The 21504-nt window shown below is 43.4% G+C and overlaps 1 protein-coding gene across 1 annotated transcript in view; it reads left to right on the top strand.

The window, feature by feature from the left end:
* Positions 1 to 5901, top strand: part of LOC124805066 (lipase 3-like) — a 178838-nt gene extending 172937 nt beyond the window's left edge. Inside the window, exon 8 of the mRNA XM_047265490.1 lies at positions 5485 to 5901. Coding sequence (XP_047121446.1) covers positions 5485 to 5664 — 180 coding nt within the window. The 3' untranslated portion in view covers positions 5665 to 5901. The remainder of the gene's footprint in view (positions 1 to 5484) is intronic.
* The last annotated feature ends 15603 nt before the right edge of the window (positions 5902 to 21504 follow it).

Genomic DNA, 21504 nt, shown 5'->3' on the forward strand with positions numbered 1-21504 from the left:
GCATACAAACCATACTTACAGGTGTATGAAACTCCAGAGTTTTCCAAATTTATTAAAAATGATGGTAAAAATTGAGATAATTAACAATAAAATTTGAGTTTCTTCTAAACATGAAGTTTTAAATGTAAGAGCTCATTTATTTTTCATAAATTAAATAAATTCAAGAGTTTTATATACCTGTAAGTATGGTTTGTATGCTGTGCAAAATTCATCGAAGGATCTCTCTTACATATGAAAAAAAGTGTAGCTATAGCAGCAAATGCAGCCATTAGTAAGTGGAAAAACAATAGTTATGTTTTTGAACTTCCGCTGCTGTGAGTGTGAACCCTGAATCCTTCCTGGTCATGCTGACAAATTTTTATGACTTTATTTGTAAAAGTATAGACAGTGTAAATTAAAATGTCCTGTGGTGCCTCTCATGCTTCATGTCGGCCCGTTTGACGTCCTGCCCCCTTATGTTATCAAGCTCAAAGTTGACAATAAATTAAGAAAAATATTGGCTCCGCACGAAACTGCAGATGTAAAATGGCCATCTTGTAACAGATCACTGAATAATCGTGAGAGCACGTCATATTTAATAAAAACAGTCTTAAATGAAAGATGAGCGCGTGCCCTTAAAAAGTAATGAGAGTGAAATCAAAACCTTTGCTTGCACTATTATTACGTTTTAAGGAGATATGTTGATCTTTTATTTATCAACGTAAGCCTGTTTTTAAAATATGACGTGCTCCCACTTTTATTTATCTAATCTGTTACAGTATGGTGATTTTACATCTGGAATTTCGTGGGGAGCCAATATTTTTCTTAATTTACGACCAACTCTGAGCTTGACAACATGTTAAGTGTCCTGCAATGTATGTTAAAGACATAAAATCAAATTCTTGGGTTGTACTTAAATAAACACTAAAAGAGCCAAATGCCGGGGTGTTTATTTAAATAATGTCAGCTAATGCCAACCACAGAGAGTATGGATCCCGGGTAAAAGCTATAGCTTGCTCGAGAAAATGGTGGGAAAGTTACCTGTAATATACAAGACAGAGAACGAATAATTCGTGGCTCAGCTATAACAGGACAAACTAGAAACCATATGGAGGATTTTGAGAATGGTATTCATTTATTACGAGCGAATAAGGTTGAAGCTAACGTCGAGAATTACTTACGTTGCTGGCACGACTGAAGGTTTACGGAGCTCCTCATTTGCGACGGTGGTCATGTATTGGCAAACTGTAACGCGCAACGGCAACTTATTTTGGTAAAAAAATTAGAGGCCAATAGATGGGTACTTAATCGAAAAGACAAAAACAAACCATCGCACCATGAAGGAGTTATTCAAATCGGTCACAAATTGATATTCGTTCAGGTATCGACAGGAAATGCAAAATTGTAAACCTTGGCGGCCGATGCATGAATGCGTGACGCTGCAGCGCAATTTCACCGCGCAGCTGACAAAGGTAGTAATTAAGGGACATGTCGGTATCAGGGCATAACATCTTTGCGAATTTCATTCCGTGTACCCAGTTGGCACCAACTATCCCTCGCAGACAGGTGCGTGAACAATATAAGCAGATGTCAGCATTTGAGTGAGGACGTGTTGATGTTCTTTAAGAAGCCGGTTCGAGTAATAGGAGAATTGCTCGACATTTGAATAGGAGCGATGCCACAATTCGACGAATGAATGGGTGAATCATGGCCAACGGTTCTAGGCGCTTCAGTCCGGAACCGCGCGACTGCTACGGTCGCAGGTTCGAATCCTACCTCGGGCATGGATGTGTGTGATGTCCTTAGGTTAGTTACGGGACTGATGACCTCAGATGTTAAGTCCCATAGTACTCACAAGGGAACCTCCCCATCGCACCCCCTCAGATTTAGTTATAAGTTGGCACAGGGATAGGCCTTGAAAATCCTATGGTTTTTCCTTATTACTATAGTGCACTTTCTGGACTGGTACGGATAACCAATACTCCTGTCTCTAACTCTCATAACGTCATTTACTAGTAACCTTGAGACTTTACTAGCGGTCAGGCTATTCAAAGAAAATTCTTGCATTATGGTTCAGTACTTGTAATTAAGTCGACACATTCAAATTATACATATCAAACATGTAAAATAAAACAGAACAACCGACCTTTGCCAGTACTTATGAAATCTTCCCCAAAACAAAATTTCAGCCCAGATTAACAAGTCACAGTCTTTCGGATTAAAGTTCACACATAACCATTCCTACAGGCCTACCACATACTCTGGAGGATTTACGCTCATCTCCCACTGCAATGTAACCCTCATTGTGTTGCTGGGCAAATGGCTAACTCACCCTTTTCTCAGAGTATCAAAATGTCTAACTTGCTTCACACGAATGTAATTAATAACGGTAACTTTGGTATCATGATTACGTAATTACCTCACACACGAATCCTCAACTGAAAGTTTGCATGAGCACTTCTGTTTTCCATTGTTTCTTGGTCAGATTGAGACGAAGTCAGTATATGGAAGTGCTTGTTCCCAATTCAAATTCTGCTCACGCAATTCTTAAACATTCTCAGCTCAAATTTAACACACAAGTATCTCAGCTTAAAATTACCACTCGCAAGTATTTCAGCTTAAAATTACCACACGTGGTTTCATTGTGACCGTTGGTCACTACCAAAGAATCCTAAGTTACCCATGAGTTTTACCTGCCTACCTTTACATGAATCTCCCACCAAAAAGTTTTGTTCTCGTCGATATTCTGAAAAGGGAAATCATTATTGCTAGCTACTCTTAAATATTTCACATACATACATTTCCCATATCCCTTTGTTTTATGGATCACACACAAAATAGGTGTTTCAGCTTCAGGAACTAGCGACAGAATGTCGGATCATGGCCGTTCACCAGGCCATCCCACGCTTCCTCAGAAGTGGGAGGGGGGGTGGAGGGGGTCCTGTTACCGTCAGCCACACTCCAGGCACTCCAGTGCTCTGGAATACTTTCTTTCTTTGGTTCTGCCAAAGGCGACCAGAGGAGTGTCTCAAAGATAATTACAGATTCTACATCCACTATCTGTCGTCAGGGCACAAGAAACCATTCACTCATTTCTGAAACATCACAAAACTCGATATAGTGATCTATTTTTGAAGTAAGTCCACGTATGAATAATTAAATAGAAGTGTATTGAATGAAATAGTGTTACCATAAAACTTCTGTTCTGACAAGAACAACGAAATATGTTGTTATACAACGGACATTAGTGTACCCAATGAGGCAAATCTTTTCTATGTCGGGCAGTACTCTACCCTTTCAACATTATTCACGATCTTGCGCCCTTAGATTTTCATCTATTTTGCTCTTTATCTAACAATCTTCAAGGAACTTCCTTACCGGAAGCAAATGCGCTTCGGACATCACTTGAAGAGTTCTTCGCCTCAAAAGCACGTGATTCCTATAGTCGCGGAATCGAAAAGTTACCCCTGTGTTGGCAGATTGTTGATTGTTGTAACACTAAAGGAGAATGTATTATTGGCGGCTAAAGTCTCTATTATGTGTATTTGTTGTGTTTATTAAACCTTCTACGAAGTTGTGCACCAAGCGAATACTAACGGAAGTCGCTAGATCGCGGGGCGATCGAAATATCGAGCGGAACCGGGTATTTCTCGAGTTGTGACTTCAGCTATTCGAGGTGTTCAAGTTCTGCACAAGCACAGAACTTTATACATCTTCCTGTTCCTCTGAATTTACACTGATATTAATTTCTCTTGGCACAGTTCTTAAATTACGGAACACATGTACACTACTGGCCATTAAAATTGCTACACCAAGAAGAAATGAAGATGATAAATGGGTATTCATTGGACAAATATATTATACTAGAACTGACATGTAATTACATTTTCACGCAATTTGGGCGCATAGATCCTGAGAAATCAGTACCCAGAACAACCACCTCTGGCCATAATAACGGCCGGCCGGTGTGGCCGTGCGGTTAAAGGCGCTTCAGTCTGGAACCGCGTGACCGCTACGGTCGCAGGTTCGAATCCTGCCTCGGGCATGGATGTGTGTGATGTCCTTAGGTTAGTTAGGTTTAATTAGTTCTAAATTCTGGGCGACTGATGACCTCAGCAGTTAAGTCGCATAGTGCTCAGAGCCATTTGAACCATAATAACGGCCTTGATACGCCCGGGCATTGAGTCAAACAGAGCTTGGATGGCGTGTACAGGTACAGCTGCCCATGAAGCTTCAACACGATACCATAGTTCATCAAGAGTTGTGACTGGCGTATTGTGACGAGCCAGCTGCTCGGCCACCGTTGACCAGATGTTTTCAATTGGTGAGAGATCTGGAGAATGTGCTGGCCAGGGCAGCAGTCGAACATTTTGCGTATCCAGAAAAGCCCGTACGGGACCTGCAACATGCGGTCGTGCAACATCCTGCGGAAATATAAGGTTTCGCAGGGAACGAATGAAGGGTAGAGTCACGGGTCATAACACATCTGAAATGTAACGTCCACTGTTCAAAGTGCCGTCAATGCGAACAAGATGTGACCGAGACGTGTAACCAATGGCACCCCATACCATCACGTCGGGTGATAAGTCAGTATGGCGATGACGAATACACGCTTCCAATGTGCGTTTACCGCGATGTCGCCAAACACGGATACCACCATCATGATGCTGTAAACAGAACCTGGATTCATCCGAAAAAATGACGTTTCGTCATTCGTGCACGCAGGTTCGTCGTTGAGTACACCATCACAGGCGCTCCTGTCTGTGATGCAGCGTCAAGGGTAACCGCAGCCATGGTCTACGAGCTGATAGTCCATGCTGTTCGTGCAGAGGGTTATAGTCTTGCAAACGTCCCCATCTGTTGACTCAGGGATCGAGACGTGGCTGCAGGTTCCGTTACAGTCATGCGGATAAGATGCCTGTCATCTCGACTGCTAGTGATACGAGGCCGTTGGGATCCAGCACGGCGTTCCGTATTATCCTCCTGAACCCACCGATCCCATATTCTGCTAACAGTCATTGGATCTCGACCAACACGAGCAGCAATGTCGCAATACGATAAACCGCAATCTCGATAGGCTACAATCCGACCTTTATCAAAGTCGGAAACGTGATGGTACGCATTTCTCCTCCTTACACGAGGCATCACAACAACGTTTCACCAGGCAACGCTGGGCAACTGCTGTTTGTGTATGAGAAATCGGTTGGAAACTTTCCTGATGTCAGCACGTTGTAGGTGTCGCCACCGGTGCCAACCTTGTGTGAATGCTCTGAAAGCTAATCATTTGCATATCACAGCATCTTCTTCCTGTCGGTTTAATTTCGCGTCTGTAGCACGTCATCTTCGTGGTGTAGCTATTTTAATGGCTAATAGTGTATGTACAACATTTACATAAATAAAATTGACAAAATTAAGACAAGACAAAAATATTACAGAAATAGATAAATAAATAAATAAACACGCAAAAAATATTCCGTCTCACCACGATACTGTTTACCGTTGCAGGACGTTGAAGAATTCTCACTGAAGCTGCCCAATGTGGTATTCAGCGAGCTGGTGCCGCTGCTGTCTTTCAACCACCTGGACTTTCTGCTGGCCAAGGACGTTCCGTACCTCGTCTACGACAGGGTTGAGCAGCTGATGGACAAGCTGCAGCAGGACGAGTGGGATCTGGACGACATCTAATTGTCGAGCAGCCTGCACCTTTCTGGGGACGTGCTGCCGCCTGTTATCTGCGCGCAGTGACTGCGGAATACAGCAGGCGCCTGTAGACGCCTCGGCTGATCTTCCGCTGAAGTCAAGACAAGCGGCAGCCAGGAACACTGCACTCCCAAAATTCTGTATGAGATGGAGCAAACGACTGCTTCGAATCATGTATTTATCACACCACAAATTGATACGTAAAAAAAGTACTTACCGTAAGAGCACTTTTTCTCTGTATTATTACTGTTCCTCTCTAAGCAACAGCTTGAGGACTGAATAAGTGTACATTAGATTCTTCATTGCGCCGACTGGACATTGTTAGACACTCTAAAAAAACATAAGACCCACCACGAAGGAATTATCCAAATGGGACGGAAATCGGTAGATGTGAAGTACCCGAACAGACAAACAAAAGATTACTATTTCAGGAAAAAATTGGATGATTTATTGAAGAGAGAGGGTTTCACAAATTGAGCAAGTCAGTCCTGGCCTTTACTCAAGCAGTATGAGATTTTCACTCTGCAGCGGAGTGTGCGCTGATATGGAACTTCCTGGCAGATTAAAACTGTGTGTCGGACCGAGACTCGAATTCGGGACCTTTGCCTTCCGCGGGCAAGTGCTCTACCAACTGAGCTACCCAAGCACGACTCACGCCCCGTCCTCACAGTTTGGCAGGTAGGAGACGAGGTACTGGCAGAAGTAAAGCTGTGAGGACGGGGCGTGAGTCGTGCTTGGGTAGCTCAGTTGGTAGAGCACTTGCCCGCGAAAGGCAAAGGTCCCGAGTTCGAGTTTCGGTCCGGCACACAGTTTTAATCTGCCAGGAAGTTTCTAAATCAAACAGTTATTGGCATTGATTGACAGGAATGTTGGACGTCCCCCTGAGCGACATCGTGCCAAGTTCTGTCCAATCGGCGCTTTGGATCGTCAAAATCCCGAGCTGGTTGGAGAGTGCTGCCTATAACGCTCCAGGAGTTCTCAATTGGGGACACTTCCGGCGACCTTGCTGGCCAAGGCAGGGTCAAGCACAAAGAAACTATCGCCGCGTTCGGGCGGGTATTATCTTGCTGAAATGTAAGTCCAGGATGGCTTGCCATGAGGGAGAACGTAGCGTAGAATATCGTCGACGTACCACTGTGCTGTTAGGGTGCAACGGATGACAACCAAAGTGGACCTGCTATGAAAAGAAATCGCACCCCAGACCATCATTCCTGGTCGAACCGTATGGTGGCCAACAGTCATGTTGGTATCCCACTCCTGCCCAGTGCGTCTCCAGAAACGTCTTCGCTGACCATCGGGCCTCACTTCGAAGCAGAACTGAAGACAATTCTACTCCAGTTAACGATGTTTCACGCCGACGACGTGTCTGGGGGTACGCCGAAGAGCAGTGGAATACCAACCTGACTGTTGCCCGCCATAATGCCTGACAACCAGAAGTGATGATCAGGGGTGCCATGCCTCTACATATCAGGACCCCGTGGGTTGTCATCCGCGGTATTCTTACAGCACAGCCGTACGTCGACGGTATTCTACGTCCCGTTTTGTTGCCCTTCATGGTAAGCCATCCCAGGCTTACTTCTGAGCAAGATGATCCTTGGTCAAGCACGGCGAGTGTTTATACTGCCTTTCTTCGTACTTGACAGACCCTACCCTGGCCAGCACGATCGCCGGATCTTTCCTCAGTTCAGAACGTTTGGTGCATTACGGCAGGACCTTCCAACCAACTCGGGATTTTGACGATCCAACATGCCAGTTTGACAGAATGTCGCACAGTATACCTCCGGAGGACATCCAACAAGTCTTATTGACAGAGCTGGATAACTCTGCTGAATAACTGTTTGTGTAAGTGCCAGAGGTGGACCAATGCCTTACCTACTTACACAATTTATGAAGCTCTTTTTCTTGAATAAATCATCCAATATTTTTGAAATTGTAACCATTTATTTGTCTGTACATGTACACACATCTATCGATTTTCATCCCATTCGGATAATTCTTTGGAGGCGCGTCATTTTTTCTGTCCTAGAGTGTAACTAATCTACCAAAAATCTGCAGCCATTGGTTGTGCACTACATCCGAGTTAAAGAAGGATCTACGTTAACATATACGTGATGATAACATTCCACTCTTGAACAGCACCTGAGAAAAATGAACATCTCAACCTATCATTTTATACAATAGTCATTTTTGCATCGCAGGAGGGAGTTGGTGGTCGAAATCCGCGAAAAGATGTCGCCTTTGTTTTAGCTATTGCTACCCGAACTCGCTTATGGAATACGTGACACTCTCTCCCCCATTTCATGATAATGCAAAACGAGATGCCAGTCTTTGATGAACTTTTTGAGCATCCTTCGTCAGTCTTACCATACAGAAACCCATACCACGTGGCAGTGTTCCAGAAGAAGACGGACAAGTGAAGTGTGGGTTGTCTCATCAAGAGATTTTTGGCACCTTCCAAGGGTTCTGCCAAGCAAACATTGCTTTTAATTCGCTTTCGCCTTTTTCTACGTGACGGTTCCAGTTTACGCATTTAGTTGAATCGACAACATTTAAATCTGCGATGATTTCTATAAATCCCGATAAGAAACATCCGTCAGCAACTCAACGTTTCAGTCACATTGTTGGGTTCCTCTTCAGGAGCCCCTCATAAGGATGAAGATTCCTGAAGAATATCGCGTCAGTGGGATCGTTTCATCGACTCGCAGAAAAAGTAAGCGTGGAAAATGACGCGGTCTAATAGCTCAGAAGATTTTTATGTTTATTTAAAGCGGCAAAGTGTTATACGCCAGAAGTATCGTTGTGACCTCAAACTACCTCCGTTCCAGTGAGGCTGCGCGGCCGTGAAACGGCCAACTCGTTTACTGCTGTTGATTATGAGCAATTATTAAACTGCCTGTGAAAAGACAGTTCGTGTTCAGTTCCCATACATTTTTCAAGAAAAGTAGTACCCAATTAACAACATTACCCACGCATTTCTCCGTCAGAACTACTTAAAGACATCAAATTGTCTGGAGTAGCGCCACAAACTAATCGTGACTAGCAGCTAAACTCTGCCATCATTTCAATTTCCCATATGTGAACGTGGAATTTCAAATCAAGTACATATTCCGCTAAAGAAATTAAAAAGGGTTAAACTTAGTTAGCTTGGGCATTGTGTTAAATGCGTAAACCTGTCTTATGCTTTCCAAAAGTCAGTTACTTTTTTCCTCAAGATTACAGCATAATTTAGTGAAAGCTACTCATTAAGATAGACGCCTGCTATCATTCGAAATCCGCTCATTACTTGTTCTGCCTACGCGTTGCCTTTCTTCAGTTTTAAAACGCAGTGGCGCTGACAAAGCTCTGTTTGGCCCATACTGTTGTGAACGTTCAAACAGTTTCGTGTGTAACGGAGGTTATCAGTTTATCAAACGCAGACGGACCTTTTTTGTTGTTATGACGCTGTTCAGAAATCTGAGCTGTCCGCTTCTTGGATTTAATACAAAATGGTCACTTTGCTTTTCATTCTTAAATAATATGATGCCTTATGGCTCTCTGTTATTACTTGAAACTTTTATCTTCCTTTTTATCACGATAAATACATAAATTATTCGACCACTCGACATTAGTATTTTGCTCACATTTAACGCACATGTTTTAAACAGAAAAAAGTAATTTTTTGAAGTTGTGATGAGGACAGACATTCATCTTCCTTTTGCCCAATATCATTATATCGGAATACAAGCGAAATTCAAGAGAAGTTGCCCTCCTACCGTCATTCCCTGCGTCAAACAGTGCAAATAGAAAGATCACTGTTCGTACAGCTCCCTACCGAAGCCTATTCCGTGAGTCTTTTATTGAATAAATATGTGACGAGAAGCAGGAGTTGTTTCACTTTCATAGTTACAAATCCAGTAGCAGACCCAATCTGTGTTGTAGTATGTATCGAAAAACAAAATGTTATTCACCTGCATGTAAAACAATGTGTCATAAAGTTGGTGTTTCAGTAAATATATGTTGCAAATGTAACCATCTGTAACTCACTATATAAGAGAACGCAATGTGTTACATTTTCCCTACTCGTCCTAATATTTATTTAGTATTTTCATAGTTCGTTACATTTGCATCCATATTCTATCGTAAGTTAAAGGTACTATCTTTCTTCTCGGGAACGTTGATTGTTGCTCAATAAAACTGGACGACGTGAGAATATCTTCTATCAGTTTAATGCAGAAACAGTGTTGTATAATTGGCAAAGAAAATAATTTCTTGATAAGATCAGAATCTCGTCGGTGTTACATACTTTAAGTTTCAAAATGATTTCTTATTTAATCATAATGAAAATTGTCCTGTTTCCTCTCTGTGTATAGATTCAACGAAATTCCTTTCGGAAATTCTTGATATTTGATGTTTGATGTACTCAAAATGTGTGAAATAAATGTTTGATGTGTATTGCTCCAGCTTGTAACATTCCCTTCCCACAAACTAACAATTCAAACAGTTTCACTGTGCATGAGCTTAAATCCACCACAGCTCACGGATTTTGTGTATAGTGTAGTGTCTAGCAACCCTTCATACTCGGTTCGCTGGACAAATAATCGAACAAGTCGTATTAATGAGTATCATTATAATAAGAAAAGATACAATACTGTGGCTGTTGCACAGATGTGTAGCAAGCAAAGGGCGACAAACGAAATAATCAATCTTCTTCAGTATAGACGACCCCAAGTCTGTGCTGCGTAGAGAGTACCAGCGAAGTGTCTAGCGTTGACGCTGCTATCGAAGCCGCTAATCTTGAAGCTGCTATTGAACTGGGCCGTCATTAGTTGGTCGCGGCGCTTATGTCGTCTTCACATAGAGACCACTGCTGTCGCGTTGTCGTCCTGGAGGGATGTCCGGTCGGCATGCGACTGGCTGACTGCTTCGCACAGCCTTCTCATCCCTGTCGTTCCCGAATGGCGTGCCGCCTCTTGGCTTTACGCCGTAACAGAGAGTACAAGTACCACTGCTCATATTTTTCTCATAGCTCATATTCTCTTACGAAGTACATAAGTTTCTCTATTGCTGCTAACGGTTCACCAGTGTCAAACACACGAGGATGCTCTTTGCAGTGTTGCGACTGCTGTTCAAGCAGTTCTGTAGCAAAATTCAGGGTCTTTCAGGAACAATTCATGTGCTCCATCCAGCGTTGGGCAGGGCACAGTAGCGGGGAGGTAGGCTCCGGTTACTGCAAACACTGACGTATCGCAGTGGTGCAGAGGAGCTGCTGTTTATACTGACTTTTCAAAACCAAGTAATGCTCTATCTGATAAAAAATACCAGATGATTCAAGCAGTTCTGTAGCAAAATTCAGGGTCTTTCAGGAACAATTCATGTGCTCCATCCAGCGTTGGGCAGGGCACAGTAGCGGGGAGGTAGGCTCCGGTTACTGCAAACACTGACGTATCGCAGTGGTGCAGAGGAGCTGCTGTTTATACTGACTTTTCAAAACCAAGTAATGCTCTATCTGATAAAAAATACCAGATGATCAAAAAGTCAGTATAAATTTGAAAACTTAATAAACCACGGAATAATGTAGATAGGGAGGTAAAAATTGATACACATGCTTGGAATGACATGGCGTTTTATTAGAACCAAAAAAAAAAGTTCACAAAATGTCCGACAGATGGCGCTGGACAGCAAAACGTCAGTGACTGCGCATGACAATCGTGTATAAAAGTGATTTAGTAAAGCGGAGGTCATTTGCGGTGTGGGCGTTTCAAAAGATGGCGGAAGACGACGATTGGTTGAGTAACTTCTTGTGGACCGACGAAGCTCATTTCACGCTCCGAGGGTCTGTCAACTGCAGAATTTGCCGGCCAGAGTGGCCGAGCGGTTCTAGGCGCTACAGTCTGGAACCGCGAGACCGCTACGGTCGCAGGTTCGAATCCTGCCTCGGGCATGGATGTGTGTGATGTACTTAGGTTAATTAGATTTAAGTACTTCTAAGTTCTCGGGGACTGATGACCTCAGAAGTTAAGTCCCATAGTGCTCAGAGCCATTTGAACCTTTGTTTTTTTTTCTTTTTTTTTTTTTGAACTGCAGAATTTGGGCTACCGAAAATCCTAGAACTGTCGTGGAAACTCCATTGCACGACGAGAAAGTCACGGTATGGGTTGGATTTACCCCGTCTACCGTTATCGGCCTTTTTTTCTTCGAGGAAATGCGTGATTCTGGTTTTGTAACTGCTACCGTGACGGGTGAGAGGTACGCCGATAAGTTACAGAATCGCATCATCCCCACCCTGGCTTATAAACACCTGCTAGAATGTACGATGTTTATGCAGGATGGCTCTCCACCCCATATTACTAGACGCGTGAAAGATCTCTTGCGCGCGTCGTTTGGTGATGATCGTGTGCTCAGCCGCCACTTTCGTCATGCTTGGCCTCCCAGGTCCCCAGACCTCAGTCCGTGCGATTATTGGCTATGGGGTTACCTGAAGTCGCAAGTGTATCGTGATCGAACGACATCTCTATGGATGCTGAAAGACAACATCCGACGCCAATGTCTCACCATAACTCCGGCCATGACTTACAGTACTGTTCACAACATTATTCCTTGACTACAGCTATTGTTGAGGAATGATGGTGGACATATTGAGCATTTCCTGTAAAGAACATCATCTTTGCTTTGTCTTACTTTGTTATGGTAATTATTGCTATTCTGATCAGATGAAGCGCCATCTGTCGGACATTTTTTTGAACTTTTGTATTTTTTTGCTTCTAATAAAACCCCATGTCATTCCACGCATGTGTGTCAATTTGTACCTCTCTATCTACATTATTCCGTGATTTATTCAGTTTTCAAATTTATACTGACTTTTTGATCACTCAGTATATGGTCACCTGTTAGTGGACATCAATATAGGGTCTGTCCACCGTTCCCCTTTATGAAGTCTTTAATTCTGCTGGGGACACTTTCGATGAGGTGACTGAATGTGCGTGCAGGAATGTAGCCCACTCTTCCTCAAGAACCTAAACCAGAGAAGGTAGTGATCTTTGTGATGGAGTCTACGTTCCAACTCGTCCCAAATTTGTTCCATGGGCTTAGGGCGAGACTGTTGGCAGGCCATTCCACTTCAGGAATTATTACCCACAAAAATTGCCTCACAGATGCTGCTTTATGACACGGTGAATTTCATGCTGATACAATTCCGCATTTTCTTAAGCGGAACCCTCATACCGCAAACATCACTTCCTCGTATTTCACTGTTGGCACTGCACGTGATTGCCGGCCGGAGTGGCCGAGCGGTTCTAGGCGCTACAGCCTGGAACCGCGTGACCGCTGCGTTCGCAGGTTCGAATCCTGCCTCGGGCATGGGTGTTTGTGATGTCCTTAGGTTAGTTAGGTTTAAGTAGTTCTAAGTTCTAGGGACTGATGACCACAGCAGTTAAGTCCCATAGTGCTCAGAGCCATTTTGAACTGCACGTGACTGTAGGTAACATTCTACAGGCATTCGCTAAACCTAAACCCTTCCATCGGATGGCAACAGGGAACAGTGTGATTCATCGCTCATTTCAGGTCATCTACCGCCCAATGGTGTCGCTCTTAGCATTTACTACAGCACTGTGTGGTTTATGAGAAGCTGCTCAACCACTGTACCACATTCTTTTCAACTCCTAAACACACTCATTGTGCCTGGAACATTTCTGGCGGCCGCTCTGAACTCACGAGTGGTTCTTTCCGATGACTTCATGCGATTTTTTTTTAGAACCAGCCTCCGCAATGTTCGACAGTGCCAGATCGTCTATACATGAAGTCTCTCTGGTCTTGGTTCAGCTGTGCATTTCGACTTCACAATCACATTACCAACGGTCGACCTAGGAAAGGGTTGAAATGTGGATGGATTTGTTATTCAGGTGAAACCCAGTTACTTGTCCGCGTTCGGAATCACCGACCTCGCTGATGCATTCTGTAGTTACTGCTTCTCTGCTGGCAACAGAAATGTCACACCTCCTTTTATACTGGTGGGACAGGCTCTTGTGGCAAGCAGTAATCAGTTCCGCATTACATGCGTGTGTCCAGGAGCTAGATAGCAGGTCGGGTTCAAGACCACAAGGGGGATAGGCAATCCGCGCGGTTATCATTGGGCATATATGGACAGATAATGATCTTATCTCAATGTCACTGATAAGGACTTCCGCTTTGCCTTTGTGTTGGTTATATTTGACATCACCCTCCACTGCTCTCCCCCAGAGGGAATACCGGCAGTTCATTAAAGTCATCCACAGGAACGTGTACCTCCAGCCCCTCGCTAACCACTCACATGTCGACCAATAATATTCAGGCCCCTACCCATCCCCATTTTTATAACTGGATCATTTGAGTGAGTAGCTTCATTCTGAAGTTGTGCAGCGTATGAAGAAGGTCAATGCGTCTCTATTTGTTAGTAAAAAATTAATGTTACTGTAATTACGTAAAGTCACATCACATGAGACCTTGCGTATAGGCCTATATTAATAACAAACTAAGTTTAATATTACACGATTTTCGTCATTCGAAGCACCGACAGAGACCACACTTTGGCAAATAAGTAAGTACTCTCGTTTTTCCATATTTTCCTCAATTTTCCATATTTTTACATATTTTTTTGCAGTTTTACGTATTTATCCATATTTCCCATAATTTTACCCAATTTTTCAGTTACACGAGTTTCCGCCCACTGCTCTCAACGTCACCTCGACGTCGCATCATGTCCCTTCACGTAATGTCGACGTCATGATACTCTCAGCCAATCACAATGCAGCATGTGCCTAAAATTACCTGAAATCTTTGTCATTACTAAGCCATCTCAACTTTTCTTGTGTGTGTGTGTGTGTGTGTGTGTGTGTGTGTGTGTGTGTGTGTGCGCGCGCGCACTTCAGTAGCTACTGATTTTCAACCAAAGATACAGTACGTATAATAAATATCACAGAACGATAGATAAATTCTTGTTAAGTCGCCTCCACCGTACATGACATGTGTGCGATAGCATGTGCATTTCCAAGACTCGACCAAAGCTACGTTATATGTGTATTAAAATTAGCAAAACGCTACAAAATACGAACTTAGAGAGCTGACCAGTATCTCCATCGACTGCGGGTCATTCAAGGTAAGCAACGGAAGGACAGCCTGGTGCATGTAAGAGTAGACCACACCTCCAATGTTGACGTGTGGAGTATAGATACGTCTGCAAACACTGCTCTGGCGAAGCCCAGCAATTTACAATACTTTACACGTCATTGTCTCGGACGCGACTGAGCCATCGTACCCTGCCAACAGGCCCCGAAGCGACAGAGAAAACATGTGGGCTGCATTGAGGATAAATGCCTACCACTCCCTACTCTTCGCACTTTTCCCCTAGACCAATCATAATCAAGCTCCCCAATCGCCCTGCTTTCAAAACTAACGCCTATGCATGGACCATCCAGACAGATGTCTCAGAATAAAGACAATTAGAATTACGATGCCTAAAAAACAAACCCTGCAGTATTGCCACTGTATGTGACATTACTCGTATAATATCCATACATTTACTGCAGAAACTACAATACAATCCAAGTATGTCCTTCGGTATTAATGCATAGATGCATAGAATTCTAAACACACATGTGAGAGAGATAGCACGCTGCAGCATTTAACGAAATTGATGCTCCAATGCTTATCTGTACAGCAATAATGAGTGACTTCACATACATGTGTGTGCTTTCATGGTGGGAAGCTGGTGATTACTTCCTGCGACAGCACGATACTTCTATAAAAATAAATTCTGCAATATTATTAGTTTGCGACGGTACTATCACACTCGTAAATAACTAGGAAAATATCCGTGCATATCCTTCCACAACAAATCGCTATACACAATCACAGTGACTTAATACTATAACAAAATACGGGGATTTCCTGCAACGCATTATTTAACAAGAAAATACATTTGGTAAAGTACCTTCAGCAAGGACAGGATGAAGATCGCTTCCGACCAATATTAATAACTATTTACGCTAATGGCCATTAAAATTTCTACACCAAGAAGAAATGCAGATGATAAACGGGTATTCATTGGACAAATATATTATACTAGAACTGACATGTGATTACATTTTTACGCAGTTTGGGTGCATAGATCATGAGAAATCAGTACCCAGAACAAACACCTCTGTCCGTAATAACGGCCTTGATACGCCTGGGCATTCAGTCAAACAGAGCTTGGATAGCGTGTACAGGTACAGCTGCCCATGCAGCTTCAACACGATACCACAGTTCATCAAGAGTAGTGACTGGCGTATTGTGAGGAGCCAGTTGCTCGGCCGCCAGTGACCAGAGGTTTTCAATTAGTGAGAGGTCTGGAGAATGTGCTGGCCAGGGCAGCAGTCGAATATTTTCTGTATCCAGAAAGACCCGTACAGGACTTGCAACTTTCGGTCGTGCATTATCCTGCTGAAATGTAGGGTTTCGCAGGGATCGAATGAAGGGTACAGCCACGGGTTGTAACACATCTGAAATATAACGTCCACTGTTTAAAGTGCCGTCAACGCGAACAAGAGGTGACCGAGACGTGTAACAAATGGCACCCCATACCAGCACGCCGGCTGATACGCCAGTATGGCGATGACGAATACACGCTTCCAATGTGCATTCACCGCAATGTCGCCAAACACGGATGCGACCATCATGATGCTGTAAACAGAACCTAGATTCATCCGAAAAAACGACGTTTTGCCATTCGTGCACCCAGGTTCGTCGTTGAGTACACCATCGCATGCGCTCCTGTCTGTGATGCAGCATCAAGGGTAACCGTAGCCATGGTCTCCGAGCTGATAGTCCATGCTGCTGCAAACGTCGTCGAACTGTTCATGCAGATGGTTGTTGTCTTGCAGACGTCCCTACCTGTTGACTCAGGGATCGAGACGTGGCTGCACGATCCGTTACAGCCATGCGGATAAGAGGCCTGTCATCTCGACTGCTAGTGATACGAGGCCGTTGGGATCCAGCACGGCGTTCCGTATTACCCTCCTGAACCCACCGATTCTATATTCTGCTAACAGTCATTGGATCTCGACCAACGCGAGCAGCAATGTTGCGAAGCGATAAACCGCAATCGCGATAGGCTACAATCCGACCTTTATCATGGTCTGAAACGTGATGGTACGCATTTCTCCTCCTTACACGAGGCATCACAACAACGTTTCACCAGGCAACGCCGGTCAACTGCTGTTTGTGTGTGAGAAATCGGTTGGAAACTTTCCTCGCGTCAGCACGTCGTAGGTGTCGCCACCGGCGCCAACCTTGTGTGAATGAAAAGCTAATCATTTGCATATCACAGCATCTTCTTCCTGTCGGTTAAATTTCGCGTCTGTAGCACGTCATCTTCGTGGTGTAGCAATTTTAATGGCCAGTAGTGTAGATGATTCTCCAAAGACGCACCCGCAATTACAATTAACCTACCACCAATGGGATTCAACTTGCTAACAACACAGGAACAATACCTGCCGTAAAAACGCAGCCTGAACATATATGACACACCATTTCTTCTCAATTTCCAAAATTTGTCGTGTTCACAGAATGATCACTGTGATGGAATTATTAAATATGCGTTTTGTTCACACATGCAGTGGTAAACTATGATGATGTACTGCAAGACAGGTCCACACACGGTTTCCCGTGAAGAACAAAAAGAAAGACTGAAATAAACAGGTTTTGGTCCGCCTGCGTGGTTTATGAGGCTGATGGCCACACTTCGTGGCAGTCATTCTTTTGTTGCTTGCAGGAATGCTGTAACAGAATCGTTACAAGCTTAGCAGGAGATTATTTCCACAACCAAAGGGATAAGGCTGGACTTCTCGCCGATGGATTCCATTAACATGTTAGTATTACGTGAGCTGAACTTGGACGGTGCTCTTTTACTGAAAGCACTATTGGGAACTAACATTTCCAGACAACACACATTTTGTGCAACAAAAGAGAAAATTTAGCAGCTCGTTCATCTATTTTTGTGCGGATGGCCCAAGGTAACGTCTTCCTCGGATTTGTAGAATATGTATCCATTCTAAAACAATTTATGGAGAGACATCATGATTATGTGACCAACTTATAAGCATAGAGTGACTTAAAGTTTGGACCAACTTTAAATAACCCAATAATCTGCGACTTGTGTGCGCGAGCGTCTGTCTGACACTCGTTCAGCCATCTGCATATTTAAACACTAGACTAGTTTCCCACCTCCACAAAAAAATCTTCATCTGTTTTTTTTTCCCAAATGATACACAGTGCTCTCTGCCATGGGCTTACTGACTATGTGTGCCCTAAATTTTAGGGAGAGACGTCATCAAGTGACCAACTTACAAGCACACATTGACCTAGATTTCAAACCAAAATTAAATATCACAAATCGGCTAATATAGAAGTCAAGTTCAGTGCCAGACGCAGTCTGTATACCACATTTGTTAATGCAACTCCGTAAAAGACTCAGACTGGCGATCAAAGCACGTAAGGCGACACGTTTTTTTCGTAACACACATCGGAAAACGCACTTGAAAATTCCAGCAATTTCCAACAACGTTGTATGTAAGTGACATATATAGATTAGATTGATCATGATGGGCAGTCATCGGTATTTTTCTGGCATTATATCTATATTAGCGTAGTGTGGTGGAACTGCAACACATTTCCAAATATACCGTCAAATGGCATGAGAATGTTCCTGATTTTTATGGTTTTCCCTACACAGACTCCCAACGAATGATTGTACCGCTTTCACATTTTGTTACAACGTTGCTCCACCATATCCTCTTGTAAAACGTGGGTCCACGAGGCTTTTATCTGTTTTTGGTGGGACAGGCTCACCTCACATGTTGGGTGAGGCTGTGCCACTACTCACTTGAGCCTGAAATGAATGGAAAAAATCTGTGGCACAAACTCAGCTCTTACTGAATCACCAGAAAACAATTGAACCATTAATAGAACACACAGCACTGAACGACTACGTTGCATCAGTTACAATATACAAAAAACCCACATCTGTAAATTTTCAAATTTTTCAAATCCTGTAGGTAACAAAGGCGTCTAATTGTTAATCACAAGTAGCGGAAAAAATTCTTTACGAACCATGTAAGATAACCAAGTATTCTTTATTTCAAAAAGTGTAATTCAAAGAACGATGTGGGGAAAACCATTTGTTGATAAGCATATGAAATGAGAAACGATTACCCTCTCTTCACTGGCAGAAAATACAATTTTCCCCCCATTCCTGCAATACGCGTAACACTCACTTCTGTTAGTGGCAATAGGTACCTGCTATCAAATCGCCGGCCGCGGTGGTCTAGCGGTTCTAGGAGCGCAGTCCGGAACCGCGCGACTGCTACGGTCGCAGATTCGAATCCTGCCTCGGGCATGGATGTGTGTGATGTCCTTAGGTTAGTTAGGTTTAAGTAGTTCTAAGTTCTAGGGGACTGATGACCATAGATGTTAAGTCCCATAGTGCTCAGAGCCATTTGAACCATTTTGCTATCAAATCTTGATGGAAGTGGAACTTACCTTATATTGCCTATCATCTTAGAAAGTGGGTACCGCCTAACATAGGTATCTAGATACCAGACGTACGTTTCAAAGATAATTACAATGGCTCCAGTGAAAAAATGATATTAAAACGTCGTCTGTATTCACTTTTCAGCAGCTTCCCTGATGGAAATCTTCCGGTTCTTTATTTCTTCCGACGTCAGGCATAAATGTTCATCTGCCCAATTATGATGCCGCCATCCTCCGACCTTTTCCGTGTGTGCACGAACCATACCTACACTGAAGCGCCAAAGAAACTGGTATAGGCACGCATATTCAAATACAGAGATGTATAAACAGGCAGAATACTGCGCTGTGGTCGGCTACGCCTATATAAGACAACGAGTCACAGTTGTTAGATCGGTTAGTGCTGCAACAATGGCAGGTTATCAAGATTTGATTGAGTCTGAACATGGTGTATAGTCGCCGCACAAGCGATGGGACACAACATCTCCGAAGTAGCGGTGAAGTGGGGATTTTCCTGTACAACCATTTCACGAGTGATGTGTTATTCCTTTCGACACTTCGAAATTAAACACGTAACCAGTTTGTAGTTGTCATACACTTCTTTATTTCAAATGAAATTAATGAAATCAACAGCAACAACAATTATAATAAAAGGCACCTGCCCTACAGAACCAGCAGCTGGACTCAGATCAAAATACTAATGCATTTAAGTCCGATAGACACAGATCTTTCAAAATTTACTCAACCAATTTTCACTAATTAAACAATGTTCATAAAACCACCATTAATCAAATTTAACTGACATAACTGAATGTTTCATGACTTACATAGAAATTGGCTTTCACACAATTCATATCGAATTCTAAAACTGCTTCCAACAACTAAGACGTTTTCCATGGACTGATCTTAAGCAATTGTGACAAATTAAAGGTATTATCAGATTAATACACTCAACTAAGCTTCTCTTTAGTATTACTTACAGGTACGATGTTCACATACACTTCATCCCCAGAACATAATAATAACATATTAAACAGGTTTAAAATGAAGCCGTTTCAATTTTACGTTGAAAATTAGTGATGGACGCGAGCAGACCGATAGGTTCTACCAGATACAGGAGATTCACGGACCAAAAGGTAAAGTAGAACTATACTCAACTTTGAGCTACAATTAAGCTTCCAGAAAACCACAACATTCCGCCGGAAAGATGGAATTGCAGGACACTAACAACGTAACCATAGACACCGATCCAGGTCCTTACATTCTCCTCTTCGACAGTGATACCCCGATCGGAGTTTGCTCGCGTCGACCGCTGCCAATTATCTGAAATACAAACACATCAGCGGGGGACGACATTCTGGCGCATCTGATACACAAAACATATCTGCCCAACTGCTTACAAGTAAGCCTTTAATTATACACAGCACAAATGAACTCAGGCAGAACTAACCTACGTGACCACTTGCCCAGTAACGGCTCTTAAAATTTGATTAGTCAATTCTCCAGAACAAACAGACAAAATAATAACACAGAAAAAGGAAATAGGGAAAATTATTTCGGCCTGCTCTTGAACGTCAGGCACAGACTTACGTACCAGTTGGCATGACCTCTAGCTACGCATTAAGAACGGATTCATGTCTATTTGTTGTGCGTAGCTAGCGCTCCCTTAAATACCGTCAACATTTCAGGCGGCCAGATCAAATACAGTGACAAGTAACTGAAACAATCAAGATAGTTTTCAGTGTTCCTGGCAGATTAAAACTGTGTGCCGGACCGAGACTCGAACTCGGGACCTTTGCCTTTCGCCGGCAAGTGCTCTACCAACTGAGCTACCCAAGCACGACTCACGCCCCGTCCTCACAGCTTTACTTCTACCAGTACCTCGTTTGGAAGGTAGGAGACGAGGTACTGGTACAAGTAAAGCTGTGAGGACAGGGCGTGAGTCGTGCTTGGGTAGCTCAGTTGGTAGAGCACTTGCCGGCGAAAGGCAAAGGTCCCGAGTTCGAGTCTCGGTCCGGCACACAGTTTTAATCTGTCAGGAAGTTTCATATCAGCGCACACTCAGCTGCAGAGTGAAAATCTCATTCTGGAAACATCCCCCAGGCTGTGGCTAAGCCATGTCTCCGCAATATCCTTTCTTTCGGGAGTGCTAGTTCTGCAAGGTTCGCAGGAGAGCTTCTGTAAAGTTTGGAAGGTAGGAGACGAGGTTCTGGTAGAAGTAAAGCTGTGAGGACGGGGCGTGAGTCGTGCTTCGGTAGCTCAGTTGGTAGAGCACTTGCCCGCGAAAGGTAAAGCTCCCGAGTTCGA

The sequence above is a fragment of the Schistocerca piceifrons genome, chromosome 7 (assembly GCF_021461385.2).
Source record: "Schistocerca piceifrons isolate TAMUIC-IGC-003096 chromosome 7, iqSchPice1.1, whole genome shotgun sequence".
In the NCBI taxonomy this organism is placed as follows: domain Eukaryota; kingdom Metazoa; phylum Arthropoda; class Insecta; order Orthoptera; family Acrididae; genus Schistocerca; species Schistocerca piceifrons.